Source organism: Diplotaxodon limnothrissa, linkage group LG17 (genome assembly GCF_057381915.1).
Source record: "Diplotaxodon limnothrissa isolate DT_005_m linkage group LG17, D_limnothrissa_male_GT1.1, whole genome shotgun sequence".
Lineage (NCBI taxonomy): Eukaryota > Metazoa > Chordata > Actinopteri > Cichliformes > Cichlidae > Diplotaxodon > Diplotaxodon limnothrissa.
In genome coordinates this window covers 29,887,376-29,903,724 of record NC_140612.1, presented here as the reverse complement: position 1 = coordinate 29,903,724, position 16,349 = coordinate 29,887,376, and the positions used below count along the sequence as shown (strand labels likewise).

Here is a 16,349-nt window from a genome sequence, read left to right as displayed (position 1 = left end):
TGCAGGTCACAGGGGATAATTTATACGTAAGCTAAACTATTATTCCTCATGACTCCATAAGTGTTACAAAAAGCACAATGTTAAATCAGCAGAGTGCTCTTTTAATCCAGTTACAGTATGCAGGATTAGAGGTATACAGGTACATGTACAATGCAAAGGACTCTGTTATTCATAAGCAAAAGAGTAGTAAGGTAAAAACTCATGTTAACAAAAGAACAAACAAATACCCCTGAAGACCCTTAAGATATAATCATTTATATAAAAGGAATATTTTTTTTCTTAATAGGTGAAAATATAAACTTTCATCAGCAAACATCAAGCACCACCAGGTTCTTCCATTACCAGCTTGTCTTCTCTATACTCCACCCTCATGTCTGGCTGCCCCTGTGCCTTGACTATGACATAATTAAACAATGTGAGCCCTGGGTTATGTGGCCGACTCTGGCGCAGGTCACTGGATGGTGTACTCATGTTTTCAGGATCCTGATTGTTTTTAGAGAAATGCAATTAATGTAATGAGCTAGTCACACAATAGAAGAATCTTACAAGTGCTGAAAAATACTGCTTTAGCTTTATCCTAGTTAATAATTTGTATTAAAAAATATTTTATTATAGTGATAACACATTTCATTTTAGATGCCTTTTAAAACACTCAAGGTCACCTTATATAGAAGAGTTAAAGAAATAAATACAAGAAAATCTGAGTTCACTCACCCTATATAGTGAGACCAGAATGAATACTGGGATGCATATCAGGGGTGTAATAACAAGCAGAGAGCCCAGTGTGACTCCCCAGGTGCCAGGCTCAAACCCATATACAACAATAGGATGACTTTGCACCAGGTTATACAGCAATGTAAGCTAGGGGATAGGAGAGAGTCAAGTTAGAAAGACAGACAGCAGAACAAATGCGGTACCGCTGCAGCATAGATGAAACAAGATTAACATTCATTTGGAATCATGTTTCAGGTGATTCTACAAATGTAAGTCAATTTTTCACTCACTTTTAGCTTTGTTTTTGGTCCTAACATCCTATTGGCCTATCCATCTATATGAGTACATGGCTGTCAGTGGAAGAATTAGTTTTTAATTTACAGTTAGGTCCATTATTTGTTGGATTATTATAATAATTTCCCCCAGGGATCAATAAAGTATTCTGATTCTGATTCTGATTCTGATTAAAACACCTTTTTTGTTGTTTTGCCACTGTACACCACCATAGTAGATTTGAAATCAAAGTACAGACTTTGAGCTTTTTAATTCAAGGGGGTTTGTTATCTGGTCGGGAATTAAAGCCATTTTTATCGACAGTTCCCCATTTGTAGATGCTTACATTAATTGGGTGACAATGACAAGCTTTTTTGTGGATTAAAAAACTAAAATAAAATATCAGTTTGCATATGTGAGTTTTAATTTGTATCATATTTGCTACACCCAGCCTTTTTTGATGTTATTTATTATTTTAAAAATGTGCTTTCTTTTTTGGGGGGGGATACCGTTAATGATGTAGAGCTCTAAAAAACTGAATATCAAATGTTTATATTACACTTGCCATTACAAGGTTAAAAAGAAGAAATGCACTTGTATCACAAAGGTAAAAATACAGAGAATGGAACAAACATTATCTGAAGCATACCATATCATATATACCATATATACCATACCAATTGAGTTAATGTTTTGGCATCGATATGTATGGCAGCCAGAGGAACTGAATAACCAAGTGTTAAGTGAAGACAGAAGTAGCAGGAAGAATTCTCAAGTCTATAGGACTGTACTCTCAGCTTAGATTCAGCCAAATGCTGCAAACCTCTCAGTGCCCAAATGACCATATTGCAAAAGCAACCCAAGAGTTTCTCAAGGCAAAGAATTTATTCTTCACTGACAAAGTCAGTCACATGATCTCAGCCCAAAAAAGAGCATGCTTTTCATTTTCAAGTCAAAACTGAAGGCGGACAGACCCCCAAACAAAAAGCAACTGAAAGTAGCTTCACCTCAAGGGAGGAAACAGCATTTGCTGATGCCCATATCTTCTAGACTTCAGGCAGTTATTGACTGCAAAGGATTTTTTATCCAAGTATTAAAAATAATCCCCATATTTGCAATTATGTTAGCTTATCCAATTTACTTTTAGCTGCTGAAAATATTGTATGAACAGTTCATATAATAGTTTCCCTTGAAATGAAGCTGAAAGTCTGCACTTCAATCACATCTTGATTGTTTGATTTCAAATCCACTGTGGTGGGCGAGAGAGCAAAAGCTACAAAAACTGTCCTTGTTCAACAAATTATGGACCTAACTGTATGAACCAAATGTGCACAAGTAAAACCAGCTAACTGCTTTTTCTGAAAGTGTAATTTTATTATCAAGTGAAAATAAAAAAGATTATGAAAAAATCAAATAAACACTTTGATATTCCCATTTAATCTGCCTTAATCTGCCCACGTTGTGTCACAAGAAAGTTAGTTGGACCTTATAAGCTGCCAGCAAATACACTGTGGTGGTAGCTGATTAAATAATGAATGTAATCTTATCTGCAGTATAGCATTATGTTAGCAATCACACTACAACAGTGACTGGACACACCTCCTTAAGCAGGTCAAGGCACAGAACACATCCATCCCAGTGATGCAAAGGACTGCACTGAGGATTAAACATGCTCAGGCGCAGCACACATCACCAAATGTGTGACTACATGTGACTGTAGTCAGCTCATTTTCATTGAGAGCTGAAAACAGTTGTCTGAAGCAGCAGATATCAACACTTTGAAAGCTGTGACAGAGAATCAAAACACAGGCCAACCATAGCGTGAGCTGAAAATCAGTCTGCAGCTCCATGAGGAAGGGAGGTCCAGACTTGAAATATAATTCTCTGGAGATTTCACATAGTTTCATTGTCTTCTAAGATTCATTTGATGCTTTGTGATTATAAAATCACTGCCTCCAACTCTGAAATTACATTGTGCTGATCACGTCTGCAATGACATGATGTTCACATAAAAGCATGAGCCTCACTTTCTCCTTCCCGTATGTGTATTTATGCGGGATACTATGGGAAGATTTAATTGGATCTCTTGCTCATGTTTGTGCAGGTAATGCCTTCTGGATTTTTTTTATGGAAAAATACAATAAATAATATGACTTCCTGTGTATTACAGAATTTTCAAGAACTTTATACTCCAGCTTTTGGTGCATAAAATGAAAAACTAGTGTTTTATTTGTCTGTGTATTTCACAGCTGAAAGATTATGAATTTCTCTAACCAAGCTAGCCAACATTACCCTATACTATCTTGATAAAGAGTGAAGTGTTAGGTTAATTTCCGATGCAAAAGCGTTAACCTTGGGACTTTAAAAACCAATGAATGATGTCATAATGGATATGTCCATCTGTTATATATAGTCCATGAGTTCACTGGCAGTTAGTTCACTTCCCCAACAATCGTATCTGTACCTGACAAATGTAATCTGCGTGCAGTAAAGCGACCAAAAACTGGTTGTCAGAATTAGTAACAGGTATAAAACAATGAAATTAATAAAAAGATGAGAGGAAATTGGCATTAAAGCAGAGATCCAGTGTGAAAGACAGAACAAAGGCACAAAGCAAATGAATCAGATTAAAGAGATATGATACCGGAGTGAAGACTCACCCCGCAAATGAGCGGCGTGATGAACAGCCAGCAGTACTTCAGCATAGGGAACGGATGATACCCAATCATGTCTTCAATGTTGTCATAGAAACGGTCTGCGCCTGTAACATGCACAGCAATACAAGGGAAACAGAACTGTTTCAGTTTTACAGGAACTGCTCTAACACTTCATGAATACAATGAGGAGTTGAAGTTTCATCTTAACTCCTTACTTTCACTTTAACATTTAGACATAGTTACTAGTTACTGTTCTGTTCCAGCTTTAAACCACAATGTATGATCAAAAGTTAGTTCGACAGTTGATATAACATGTTTGTGATGATATGCTATGTTTGGTTTTCACTAAGAATGGCGCAGTGCATCATGAACAAACGTCTCAACTTTGGTCTTATCTGTCAAAGGACATTGTTCCAATTAATAACTGACATTTGATTAGCAGCTCCTGACTCTACTTACTTATGTAAACTTTCTTTTTCACATTGCAATAAATATCCCCCAGTAATATCAATACATCTTGATATACTAATTACTACAGTTTATAAAAGTAGCCTATGAAAAATCCAGTCACAATGGATTTTGCAATACAACATCACTAACACAAATGCTTATCTATGATGATTCAGTATATGAGGAAGGAGGGGGAAAGAACAACAAACAAATCAACAAACATCACGAAATAAAACTCAAAATGACTGAATTAAAAAAATATGTTTTCCAAATGAGAAGAAAATGACAACGCATGGGACAGCAGTGTATAGGTTAATGAGGAGCTGAGTAGGAGGAGTTCAATTGGAGATGAAGATTAGAAAGCAGCTCACCTTCATTTGCTACCGAAAGAGGCAGAGACATTTAAAAACAGGAGTAAAGTTCTATGAGATTGGAAAGTAGACGATCTGCAGAATGGAGAGACATCCACATATTGATTTTCTAGGAAAATGCATAATAGCTGAAGAATTTGCCAAACCTACTTAGGAAGGCAGACACAGCTCCATGAATGATACAGTAATCAACCTTGAAACTAACTACAACTTTACAGAGGCAGAAAGAGAGTGTCCTCACACTATGCTGTGTTGAGTATCTCAATACTGTGTAGACTCCCTTTGAAGAATAAGGGAGGCCAATTGAATGAATAAACAGCTAACAAAAAAGGGGGAAGGGGAAGAAACACATCAATATCTCCATGTGCTTCAGCAGAGTATGATAATACCAAAGAACAAGCAGTTCAGGAAATTGAAAACTGAAAGAAAACTGCCTGGATCCATAAAATACAGAGACTCTGAGAAGTGAAAATAAACCAGAAAAAAGACAAAAGATATGATCTATTGTACACTAATGACTTTGTGATAAGTCTTAATAACTAGCTATACAATCATGTCATGACACTTTTGTATATGACTTTCAACATTAATCAAAAGTGCATGCAGTCACATCTACTGATCTGCTTGCACCAGATAACGACTGTACATTTGTCAAATGTGTCTTTTAAAAATACTACAAAATACAACATTGGCAAAAGGTAAGATTCAAAGTGATAGACTCTAACAGAGAAGACATCAAATCAAACAACAAATGTGACATATCAGAGCAGTGCTGGGAGCATTATCTATCACCAGAGTGAAAGAAGCACAAACAAGAAAGATGAAATCACGAGTGTGTAAGTCTGGCTTTTATATTTTTTGTGACCTTTGGGGCCCAATCAGTGATGGGCCCCAAAGGCATGCCTGAATAAAGCCGTAAGTGGGTGTGTACAGTACTGTGCAAAAGACTTGAGCCAAGACTTGGGCATCAGCAATATCTTGTCAGGAACCTGGCAAAGATGCTGGTGGCACTGTGGCAAGCTTTCTTATCATGTCTTTAAGTAGTCTTTAGGAATAGTTCTCCAGGCTTCTTGAAGGATATTCAAATTTTTTCTTTGCATGTTGGATGATCTCTTTCACAACAATCCCGCACTTCTTCAGTAATGCTTAGATCCGAGCTCTGGGGACCAATCTTGACTGATACGAGTGTTCCATTGTGTGTTTCTTCTGCAAAATCTGTTTTCAATTTTGACAAGATCTTCAACACCACTGGCTAAAATGCATCCAAACCACAAAAAAGCCTCTAGCCTGTTAAAACTGGTTCGTTGTTAAGTTGTCTGTTATGTGTAGACATAACACATATTCATCCCTTGAGTATAACGCATTTTGTTTTTGTTTTTTGCTAGAATGATTTATAGGTCAGTGTTAAGTGCCAACAACGTGTTAACAACAACAACAAAAAAACATACCTCTGAAAATGGTCAGATATAAAAGCTGGACTGAAAATGAGTGAAAAACCAGCTGGTGTCCAAAGAAAGCCTGGAGAACTATCGCTCAAGAACCACTTTACAAAATTACAAGAACGTCTGGCATCTTGGAAGCAAAATATAAATTGATGAGGAGTGGCCCAAGACTTTTACACAGTACTTGTGTTTAAAATGAATAACTGTAGTCAGTGAGCCTCACTGTCAGTGAACATTGTTATATATACTCCATTCCCCATTCATGGTAAAAGTTATCTAGCTTTAACCGTGTGCAGTAGCAGAAGTAAAATTAAATAATATTAGACATAAATAAACACACAATACTCTTATCCCTGCATCATCATTAAAATGTCACTTTTAATGCTGGTCCTATAGCTGTTTTAATTTTACTTTGGACAGACCCCAACAACTGTTTCAAAGTTGGTCCCTAAAAGATATGCTTATAAAGATGGAGATAAAACGATTCTGCTGATGAAACAAAGGCTCTGTATGAATTGCATAAGCTAACTAGATATAATAAAGTTCCTTTTATGTAGCTACTGTGGATGTACTGCAGTACTGATGATGTTGATATTCTAAAGATAAATCGATAAATCACATATTCCTATTATTTAGGTTATTAGTAAGATCGTCTTACTAATTAAGAGCTAAATTAGTATGCTTTAATGCAAAAACATTTTTACATTTAGAGAAAAATACTTTGAGAAACAATTCAAAGAACTTAGAGGAAGATAATTACTTTTGCATGGATAAATTCTGCAGTACTAGTTTAGAGCCAATAACTTACCATATACCCAGCCAATAACAATGGTCTCTGCGCAAGCAATAAATAGGAGGCTGGTTCCACTTGGACCATATGTGTCAACCAGCTGGAAGAGGACGATCCCGCCCTGAAACAAGAAGAGAAAAAAAAAAAAAAAAAAAACCTGATAAAACTGTCAGAAGGGCTGTTTTCTCCTTGTCTGTTTTTAATGTCACCATTATCAGAAACCTATACGTGCAACATGAAATGGAAAAAGCTTTAACTACTAGAGAATACGCGACCTTAACAGAATAGTTCACTTTCCTACTTTATTTCAACAAGTGCTGATAGTGCACAACCAGCTTACTTCAGTAATGAAGGGCAGCCCCAAACAGAAGCAAACAATAGCGATGACCAGAACCAATATCTCTCTGGCACACGGCCTCCTCAGATAACGTGGAAACAGGTCAGTGAGGGCTGTGGCCAGGCTCTCCACACACACAAACTGTGAACACAGAACTGAAGATTAGCTTATTTTGATTTTGATCTGATCCTGGGCATTGTGCATTGCATACAATACCTGACTATCTAGGCCGAGCAAAAGGAGCATGAAGAAGAACAGCACAGCCCAAAAGGACGAACCAGGAAGCAACGACAGAGCTGTAGGATAGGCAATGAAGGCTAAACCGGGACCTGTATGAAGAATGTGAATGCATCTATTAAAACATGACATGCGCATTCCAGGGCGTTGTTAAGGTCATAGCTTTAAGCTGTACCTGAGTTTGGAGTCTTAGAGATGAAATAATCCCAGATTTAATGCAAAAAAAAAGGTAAACAAATTATAGACAGACACAAATAAGTAAGTGGTCATTTTGTGGGAAAAACTGTATCTCCTCATCTTTTGAGACACTACATTCCCAAAGAGGAAAAAAGAAGAAGAAAAAAAAACAGCATCACAACCCTCTGACTCTATCTGAACAGAAAGTGACATCTTGTGGGCATTGGATGAATTAAAACTTTAACGCACAAAAACTAAAGACAGCATGTTTACAAGAATAATTTATCAGGTAATTATTTAGGAAACTCTATTTTACTTCCTTGTATGCAATTATCTTACCACCAGCTGAAATGTCTTCCAATGAAATGTTAAGGTCCTGAGCCATGAATCCCAGCACTGAGAATACAGCAAAGCCTGCAAAGATACTGGTGGCACTGTTCAGACAGCACAGTGCCAAACAATCCCTGTAACAGGACAGAGAGACAAGCCAAAAGTATCGAAAAATTAAAAAAAAAACAACAAAAAAAAAAACAATAAATGTGATGATGTCTGCCTTTAAGGAGGCTGACCTGTAGCAGTTGTTGTTGTATTTGTTGTAGCTCCCCAGAGCCGTCAGCACTCCCTGACAAACAGCATAGGAGAAGAACACCTGAGTCCCTGCATCACGCCACACCTGGAGAGGGACAAGATTTCTGACATGTTTTGAAGCTGAAATTGTTAAAATAACTGAAGGCATTTCAGATCCAGTAGATTAAGAGCTGTTTTTTTTGTGTTTTGATATATAAATTACCCAGGTATACAGCATTTGCATATTCCTGCTTTGCTGTTACCCTGTCATAAATTACAACTACATGAGAGAGCGTGCACGTTGAGGCTTGTGAATGTGGGCAGGCTTGTTTTCACTATTGTCTATCTGCAGGCTACAGTCGTGACAGCATCTGGATAACATTAGAGACGCCACAGCTCTGGCTTGCTCATGATAGACCTGGCAAGGCTCCAAAGCTATATAGAGGCCTCTACTCTGACCCAGTGGTGGGCTTGGTTTATTCCCTGCCTTGGGTCAGAAATGGAAGTCTGAGACTGTGGCAAATGATCTTTACATCCTATTCTGGACAAAGAAGGAACTGTTATGTCCCTGGAATTAATTATATTTTGAAGTCCTCTGAGCTTCTCCGCGTACATATTCAAACACGCACACTGACACGGAGACAAAAGGAGACACATTCACACAATAAACAGACCGCAGATGTGGGCCAGAACTGAACCACTCCTCTGCAGTGCACGTGAAAACAGACAATCGCACGCTAAAGCAAGTCTAGAAACTAGAACGACTAGATCTGCTTCCAAGACCATCTGGCACTGCATAAATCTGCCCTGTAACTATAAGCGCTTTCACCTGCACCTCTCCAAAACATTATTTTCACACGTTTTCCCACACTGCATTGGGGCTATTGGGTTCCTACAAGGGTAGCAATACTTTGTCTTCTAACTCAAACGGTCACATGTGACATGACCAGATTGTTCCCCTGATTTACACGATTCTTCTTTCTGAGATAGTAACACAGCAACTGAGGCAAACAGACAAAGACTGGACAGGAGAGAGATGAGAAAACAACCGATAAAAGCAAACACCAAAGGGCTTCAACTCAGACTAGGGTGGAGAGGGCTGAAGACCTGCAGGACCCGAACAACCAAGTGTCGTAGTGACAGAACATCCTAAAAAATACAGAATGAAGATTAAGTGTGCTGTTTAAATGCAAATATAAATTAGATTCACTGACTCAGCTTACAAAAGATACTTTTTTGCAAGGTAAAAATAGTATTTAAACAGGTTACTTCAGGCCCTTATTTACATTCCTTTGTGAGGAAGATGTATATGTTTTACTGAAGATCATCTTTGGGTTGCTTTTCCTGTTAAGGCTATGTCTTGGGACCGGAAATAGAAGTCAGGGCAAAGAAAATGGAGGGGGAGGGGTGCATAACTGAGGATAACAGGACTTTGTATTCATCCTGTTAGAGCGGAGAGAAATCCAACAGACAGTGTTGTGTTGAGAAATGAAGACAGGCAGATGATGATCTGGTTGTTGATGACTTTCAGTGCAGATGGAGAACTCGTTCTCACTCCATCCTTCACACTGCGGCTTTCAGATGATGGTAAAGTGGTCGTACTGTGTGCTGTGTTTGTGATTTTTGCATTCCACAACCAAACACTTCAACATAAACATTTGATAATCAGAGTGAGCTCTTACATCTGGATCACTAAGTCTGGTGAAGTCGGGCTTGAGGTAGTATTTCAGGCCCTCTCCAGCTCCTGGGAGCGTCACTCCACGGATGAAGAGCACAAAGAGCATCAAGTAGGGAAATGTAGCAGTGAAGTACACCACCTACAAACATATAAACGCAGGTTGTAGTTTTGCATACTTCTCATACACTCATCCGTTGGTTTAAAGTTGCACATGATTCGTTTTAGAATAAACAAAGCTATAAGCTGCAACTGTCTGGCAGTTCCTTTTGTAATGGAATTTTTGCCACCACCACCTCCTGCAGGAAAAACACTTCTCGTACACTGCCATGTGTTCCACTGTTTATACCGGATAGTCATTAACTTGGTTTTTATTGCTGTTTTGTCTTCATGTAATAGAAAGGGATAAAAGTCTGCGGCTAGAAGTGGGGTTAATGAGAACAGTAGGCCTGAGCCAGAAAAAGCACAGTTGGGGTCTGTAAAAACAACAGAGCTGAAGCAAAGAGTAAAATGCTGTCAGACGAGTGGGGGTAATATCTGTCTCGACAGCACATCAAATACATATTTCCTGGTTAATATTAACATAACTGTCACAAACACCCAAGAAATATCACACAAGCAAGCTAAAAGTGCTGACTGACAGCTTGTGCCACCTTTTTAATAGGGAAGGGTTTATAAGCTACATATTTTTGCAGACTGAGAATCCCTTCTTACCCACCGACCAAACGGGAAAAATGTAACACATCACTTTGCACACCATTATAAAGCTTTAACAGGGACAGCTTTAACAGCTGATATCCTCCACGTTAAGGAAATGCTTACCTTTCCAGTTGTTTTGATTCCCTTCCAGATGCAGAAGTAACATATGATCCAGGCAAACATAAGACACAGAGCCAGATCCCAATGAATCTTACCCAAAGACATGTTTTCTGATATTCTTAACACACGGTTACTATGAAAAAAGAGACATGTGGGAACACATGAACACATGGATGCTCTCCAAATGCTGATGAATGCTCACTAAAACCCCCATTCTTAAAATCTTCTCCCACTGCAAATAAACAGATCCTCATATATACATCAAAAGAACACCACCAAGCATCTCATCATGAATACGGATGTTGAAACTGCTCCCTGTTTATTTTGGATGAATACGGTTTAGATTATAAATGGGCACAGCAAAGAGCACATATTGTTTTCATTATGGAGCACAGCGATTTCCCAGTATTTGTTCTCACACCAAATCAGGAGGTTATCATGTGAAAAGAGGCAGCCATGTTTCAACATGTCTAAAAGAGAGAGGAGCAAACAACTTTGAATGAGAGTTGGAAGTTCAATAAAAATGCTATTATTCAGTGCTATTATGTCTTTTGAGGAATGTAACTGGCTGCTTGTTTTATTTGGGTGGCCTCGGTTCAACTTATGTTGGCTCACTATTCACACCGTGTTTTCTAACTCACAATTATTTTTTGATATCTGGGAAGCATTGAAAGCTATTGTTGAGGAATTTTCCACCCAAAGACAAGCTAAATGGGGAATTTGACTGTCCAGCTCTTCTAATGTTCAAGGAAAATAAAAGTATGAGTGAGTTTCTAACCTCCAGAACTCCTCTTCTGGTGACGTGCTCATCAATATTGTTTCATTGCTGGAAAGAAAAAAAACAAGTGTATAAGGAGGGGTGAAATTAATCCTTTAACATTCTAACAGTTTCATAAAGACCACAAACACATTTATTTTCATAGTAAATGCATTTTTAATTTTAAGTGGATCTTATGTACTCAGTTTTGGCCTCAGATTTGTATTGTTCAATCATGCTTTGCATGATTCACAGTTTGAAATAATCCATATTTATCATAACGGGACTTGTTAAAAGCCTTTACTTCATCCTAATAAACAAACAAAATGTTTGAGTTATTCTTGCTGTAATCGGAAATCTAATCAAAAAATAAGAATATAATAATTAAAATGTAATAATTCTAATGTTTAAATTTTTCAACCCACACTGTTTCTGCATGTGTGTGTGTGTGTGTGTGTGTGTGTGTGTGTGTGTGTGTGTGTGTGTGTGTGTGTGTGTGTGTGTATTTGTCTGTATTTCTTTCTGTGCAAATGTGACCTTGACCTCTGTGTGTGCATCTAAGGACCCAGCCTAAATAATTGTCTGTTGTCTGAACAACACGATATGTCTCAAATCAGGCGATTGCACATCACACTAGGTGGTTGGTTGTTAAAGTGGGATGTTGGTTGTCTCAGAGGATGTATAAAACCCTCTACAGATAACGATTAGGCATGTCTTTCTTCCGGGCATCATTGAAGTGAGCAGATTAGAAGACCACCCAGTGGATTTATCCTTCTTTTTCCAACCCACTATGGATTCATTATTTTTGAGATTTGCTCTGGTCAATACCGGAATCATAGATTGGGACTTAGAGGAAGTTTTGGGAACTTTGTAATGGGTTCTACCTCCTCAGAAAGAATTTCTGAAAGAATTCATCTACATCCAGGGTGTTCTTTCTGTCCTCCACTAAAGCCCCATCAAAACTGGTAATGAGTTATTAGCAACAGTTTAGATTTCATTATTTTATATTTTAAAATGTGTTACTTTCTTGAAATGTTTAAAATTTAAACTGATTTTATTCTTAATAATCGATGAGCCGTTTGCTTTGCCCTTGTTAAATTGCTTAATAAAGTATCCGATCTGAAATTAAACTTAATTATGTGGACGTTCCCTTTGTGATTTTCTTTTTAAATGAAAAGGTAAAACTTGGGTATGAGTTTGAACATCTACTTTTGTGAGGATCTTATAGGTTATTCTAGCCTTTAAGAATTAACAGATCCCTGAGGCTACCTGTCCAGGTCACCAAAGTAAATTTTGTAGCAAATTTGCTGGCAAAACTGATTGTACCTTATTCAGGGTTGGTAGTGTGGTGCATCATCTAAACTATTGTGGTACTACCCCTAGGATCAGACACTCAGGCAATTTCAATGGAGACCTAGTCCAGACTTCTGTACAGAGGTAACTGGGATCTTAACAGGCTTTAAAGGGTGAAGTGACTTTTTGTGCACTATTGCGTTGAGATCTGGTGACTGTGGAGCCCATTCAAGTACAATGAACTTGCTGGCATCTTCAAGAACCCAATTTAGAAAAATCTGAGCTTTGTGACATGGTGTGTCATTCTGAGGCTGCCATCTGAAGATGGGTACACTATGGTCACAAAGGGATGAACATTGTCAACTCAATACTCAGTAAGGCTGTGGCATTTAACTAATGCTCAGATGGTACCAAGGGGCCCCAAGTGTGCCAAGAAAATATCAAATTACACCACCAACAATAGCCTGCACAGGCTCATCAAATTTGGCAAGCCTGTGCAAATTGTAACCTCCATTTCCTGTTCTCAGCTGACAGGAGTGGCACCCTGTGTGGTCTTATGCAGTTGTAGCACATGTGCTATGTGTCAGAAAATAAGGAATAATAGGTCCACTTTAGTAAGAAATATCACATAAATGTCCAATCAATGAAGATAATAGGAATATCTAAAGCAGTGAATATAATAATGTAGAGAAGACGTTGCATTAAATATACCTTAAATGTGGCACATTTCAAACATTTGACATTAAACTAAAGCTTGACAAGTCCTTTAGATTTATTTGGTTGCTTTTTACCCTCATATTATCTTTATATTATCCCAAGGTAGGAGTAAGTAAGCATTTCCTACCCTGAAAAACATTTACAGTACATCTGGAAAGTATTCACAGTGCTTCGCTTGTCCTTTTAATTATGTTACAGCCTTATTCCAAAATGAATTCAATTATTTTTTTCACCTTAAAATGCTAAACACAATACCTCATAATGGCAAAGTGAGAGTAGTTTGCTTGTAATTCTTGGAAATTTGTTTTTTTTAAAAAATAGGCATTTTTACCTTTTTTGGACTGTGGAGCAGTGAAGATAGACAGGACAGTGAGGAGAGAGAGGGGAAGTCATGCAACAAAGGGCTGCAGGTTGTTTTGATACATTTGTAAGAATTTCAAGCAAATGTTTTTCATTTTGTTATTATGGGGTGATGTGTGTAGCATTTCGATGTAAAACATGACTTTAATCCTTTTTGGAATAAGGCTGTAACATAACAAAACGTGGAGCAAGTGCCGTGAATGCTGTCCAGATGTTGCTGTAAAGCATGGGTGCGTTTCAGAGATGCTATTGTGCTGTTTAATCCCATGATTACTATTAACCTTTTCATAGTCAGACTCTTTTCAAGTCCACATAAAAAAAATTTCAGTTGAGCAGACAGAGTGGGGACAGTTCATTTGTACAACTCAGAAAAACAAAATGCAACTTACTAAGTTGTATTCTCATAGTAGTCCATTGAGGTGACGTTGTGTAAGAATGACCAGTTGGACCCGGCCTGAAACAGTTGGGGGTTTGCAAAGATGCTCATGCGACTGTGGCACGAGTCTAAGTGATTAAAGAAAGAGGGATAAAAGTGAGAATGTTAGCTGTTTTCTCTTAAGTCTTGAAAGAAAAATCACTGCTTATCAAATACAGATGGGTTTAAGCAAGCATTCTTACCAGAGTTCCACCAGTTGTCACATGTAGACCAGGGCAGGGGACTTTTGAAGGAGTTTATTAGGTAGAAGATAGCCCATGCCAAAACAATAATGTAGTATATGTTCAGATAGATCACAATCACTTGGGACGCAAACCCCACTCCTAGAAGACAAGTGACATTTTAGATAGTTAAAGGACATTTTTGGCTGCTGTCTTCTTTTCTTTTATGACAAGAAGACAGAAACATTATATAAAAGCAAGTCCCAGCACCATGCACGGTTAACAAATCCTCCCTTTTATGTAATTACGTTTGAAAGTTAGATAACACCTAAGTCAGCTACTGGATCTGAAGCTTGGAATATAGACTTAGCCTTCTATATGTGACTTTCTTTACTGCTAACTGCTACACTATTGTTTTTGCAATTTCCACAAAGAAAGCGCTGTCAGAAATACACAGTTCCTAAATGTGAGCCTTGTTTTTACCCTGAAACATGGGACATATCTTCCTCCAGGCAGTCACCCCACCCTCACTCGTGTACTGTCCCAGCGCTGTCTCCAAGAAAAACACGGGGATGCCACAGAAGAAGAGGAACACGCAGTAGGGGATGAGGAAGACACCTAAAATTATAGACACAAACTATTTCATCAGCAGGTGGGTTTGTTTTTTTGTTTCTTTTTTTGATTTTTTAATGAAGGATCCTTATCTATTAGTTGAATGTTTCCATCAGAACAACTCTCCCACAAACAGAACCTCTCACCTCCTCCGTTCTTGAAGCACAGGTAGGGGAAACGCCAAACATTTCCGAGGCCAATTATTTCACCAGCCATAGAGAGTATGAACTCCATGTTGTTGGCCCATTTTTCCCTCGACAGAGCCCCATCCTCAGGAGCCTGTTTTTCTGCCTCAGAGTCTGCAGCAGGAACATTCCCGGTTGTTTCCTCAGTCATGGTCTTTCTGTCTTTTGTACAGCATTTAAATAAATATCATGGCATACCTGTTATATTCTCCCCATCTTTCTTGCATGCATGCAAATATAGATCATGAGCTTTGTAATTTAACTGATGAGCCTCACATTTGCCCTAATAACGATTATTAAAGAGAAAAAGGCACAAAAAAAATAGCATTTAATTTTTTCCTCCACTTTCTCATCGAGATTTGAATTGATGCAACTTACCAGAGAGCTTGTAGCGAGCGCCACAGTGAAATTCCTCGACTGTATGAGCGAAGTTTGCAGGAAGGTTCTATTCTATTTTCTATTGAGGGGTGTGCCCTGAAGGATAAGTAGCCACACACGCTCTGGATGCGCCATCCCTACGAAAATGCTCGTGGATTTTACTCAAACGTCTCAACAAGCGGCGTAATGTCACACACATGCACACAACAGCCATCTCAGTGCGTGTGTTATGCACAAGTAATTGCAGAAATTGCACTTATTGTCATCAGATGGAATAAAATTATGCACGATTGTATATTATCGTAGAATAATGATAGTAGCGTATGTAAGCTATGTGTGTTTGGACCCAAACTTCTAGACGCCTTAATTAATCTGGATGCTACCCACTATATAAACTGCCTAGGGTACCATATGATTATCAACATCGACACAGCTTTTAGGAAATAATTTTATAACATGCAAATTCACACATATATATATATATGTGTGTAGTAGCTGGTCTGTACGTTGCGTGTACGTATATACGTTGTTGTTATGTTGTCTGTGTTATCGTCTGTACATAACTGCTAATCAAACAGTGACGTTAATAATGCCGGACTTTTTTCTCCTATGAATATGCAGCTTGAGTAGAAGAAAAATAAGAAATATATGTATGTATTATTCATTCCTCTGGTTTTTATGAACAGGTTTTTGTTTTGGGGGTTTTTTTGTAATCTGTGCCATCTACACAGTGATGTGTAATACACAAAATACATATCAGCGTTTTAATAGGTTACATGAGCTAAGCGAACAAGCACCGCAGTCCGAAATGATAACAACGGTGCTAATGTTTGTATTAATAGTAAAGTATTAATTATAAATTGGTTTTGTAGTGTAGTACGAGACAATCAGGTACCAAAAAAATAACTTTGCCGTCATTATTTAGCTTACATAATATCTAA

General features: G+C 38.0%; 1 protein-coding gene across 1 annotated transcript; it reads right to left on the bottom strand.

Moving 5' to 3' along the window:
- Positions 1 to 315: 315 nt before the first annotated feature.
- LOC146615220 (sodium- and chloride-dependent GABA transporter 2-like) lies at positions 316 to 15,181 on the bottom strand. The gene is made up of 15 exons (XM_085376658.1): positions 14,992 to 15,181; positions 14,717 to 14,851; positions 14,255 to 14,395; positions 14,026 to 14,140; positions 11,288 to 11,335; positions 10,513 to 10,642; positions 9,698 to 9,832; positions 8,018 to 8,121; positions 7,788 to 7,912; positions 7,251 to 7,363; positions 7,038 to 7,175; positions 6,716 to 6,818; positions 3,648 to 3,748; positions 715 to 861; positions 316 to 483 (listed from the first exon to the last, which is right to left on the bottom strand). The coding sequence occupies exons 1-15, from the start codon at positions 15,179 to 15,181 to the stop codon at positions 316 to 318; spliced, it is 1,893 nt and encodes a 630-aa protein (XP_085232784.1).
- Between the last annotated feature and the right edge of the window lie 1,168 nt (positions 15,182 to 16,349).

Bases quoted from the DNA above. Each gene is read 5' to 3' on its own strand.
- LOC146615220 (XM_085376658.1), bottom strand. From the start codon at position 15,181: ATGACTGAGGAAACAACCGGGAATGTTCCTGCTGCAGACTCTGAGGCA. The intron at 14,852-14,991 runs GTGAGAGGTTCT...CTATAATTTTAG, and splicing joins GTGCTTCAAGAACGGAGGAG to GTGTCTTCCTCATCCCCTAC. The intron at 6,819-7,037 runs GTAAGCTGGTTG...TTCTTGTTTCAG, and splicing joins GGCTGCCCTTCATTACTGAA to GGCGGGATCGTCCTCTTCCA.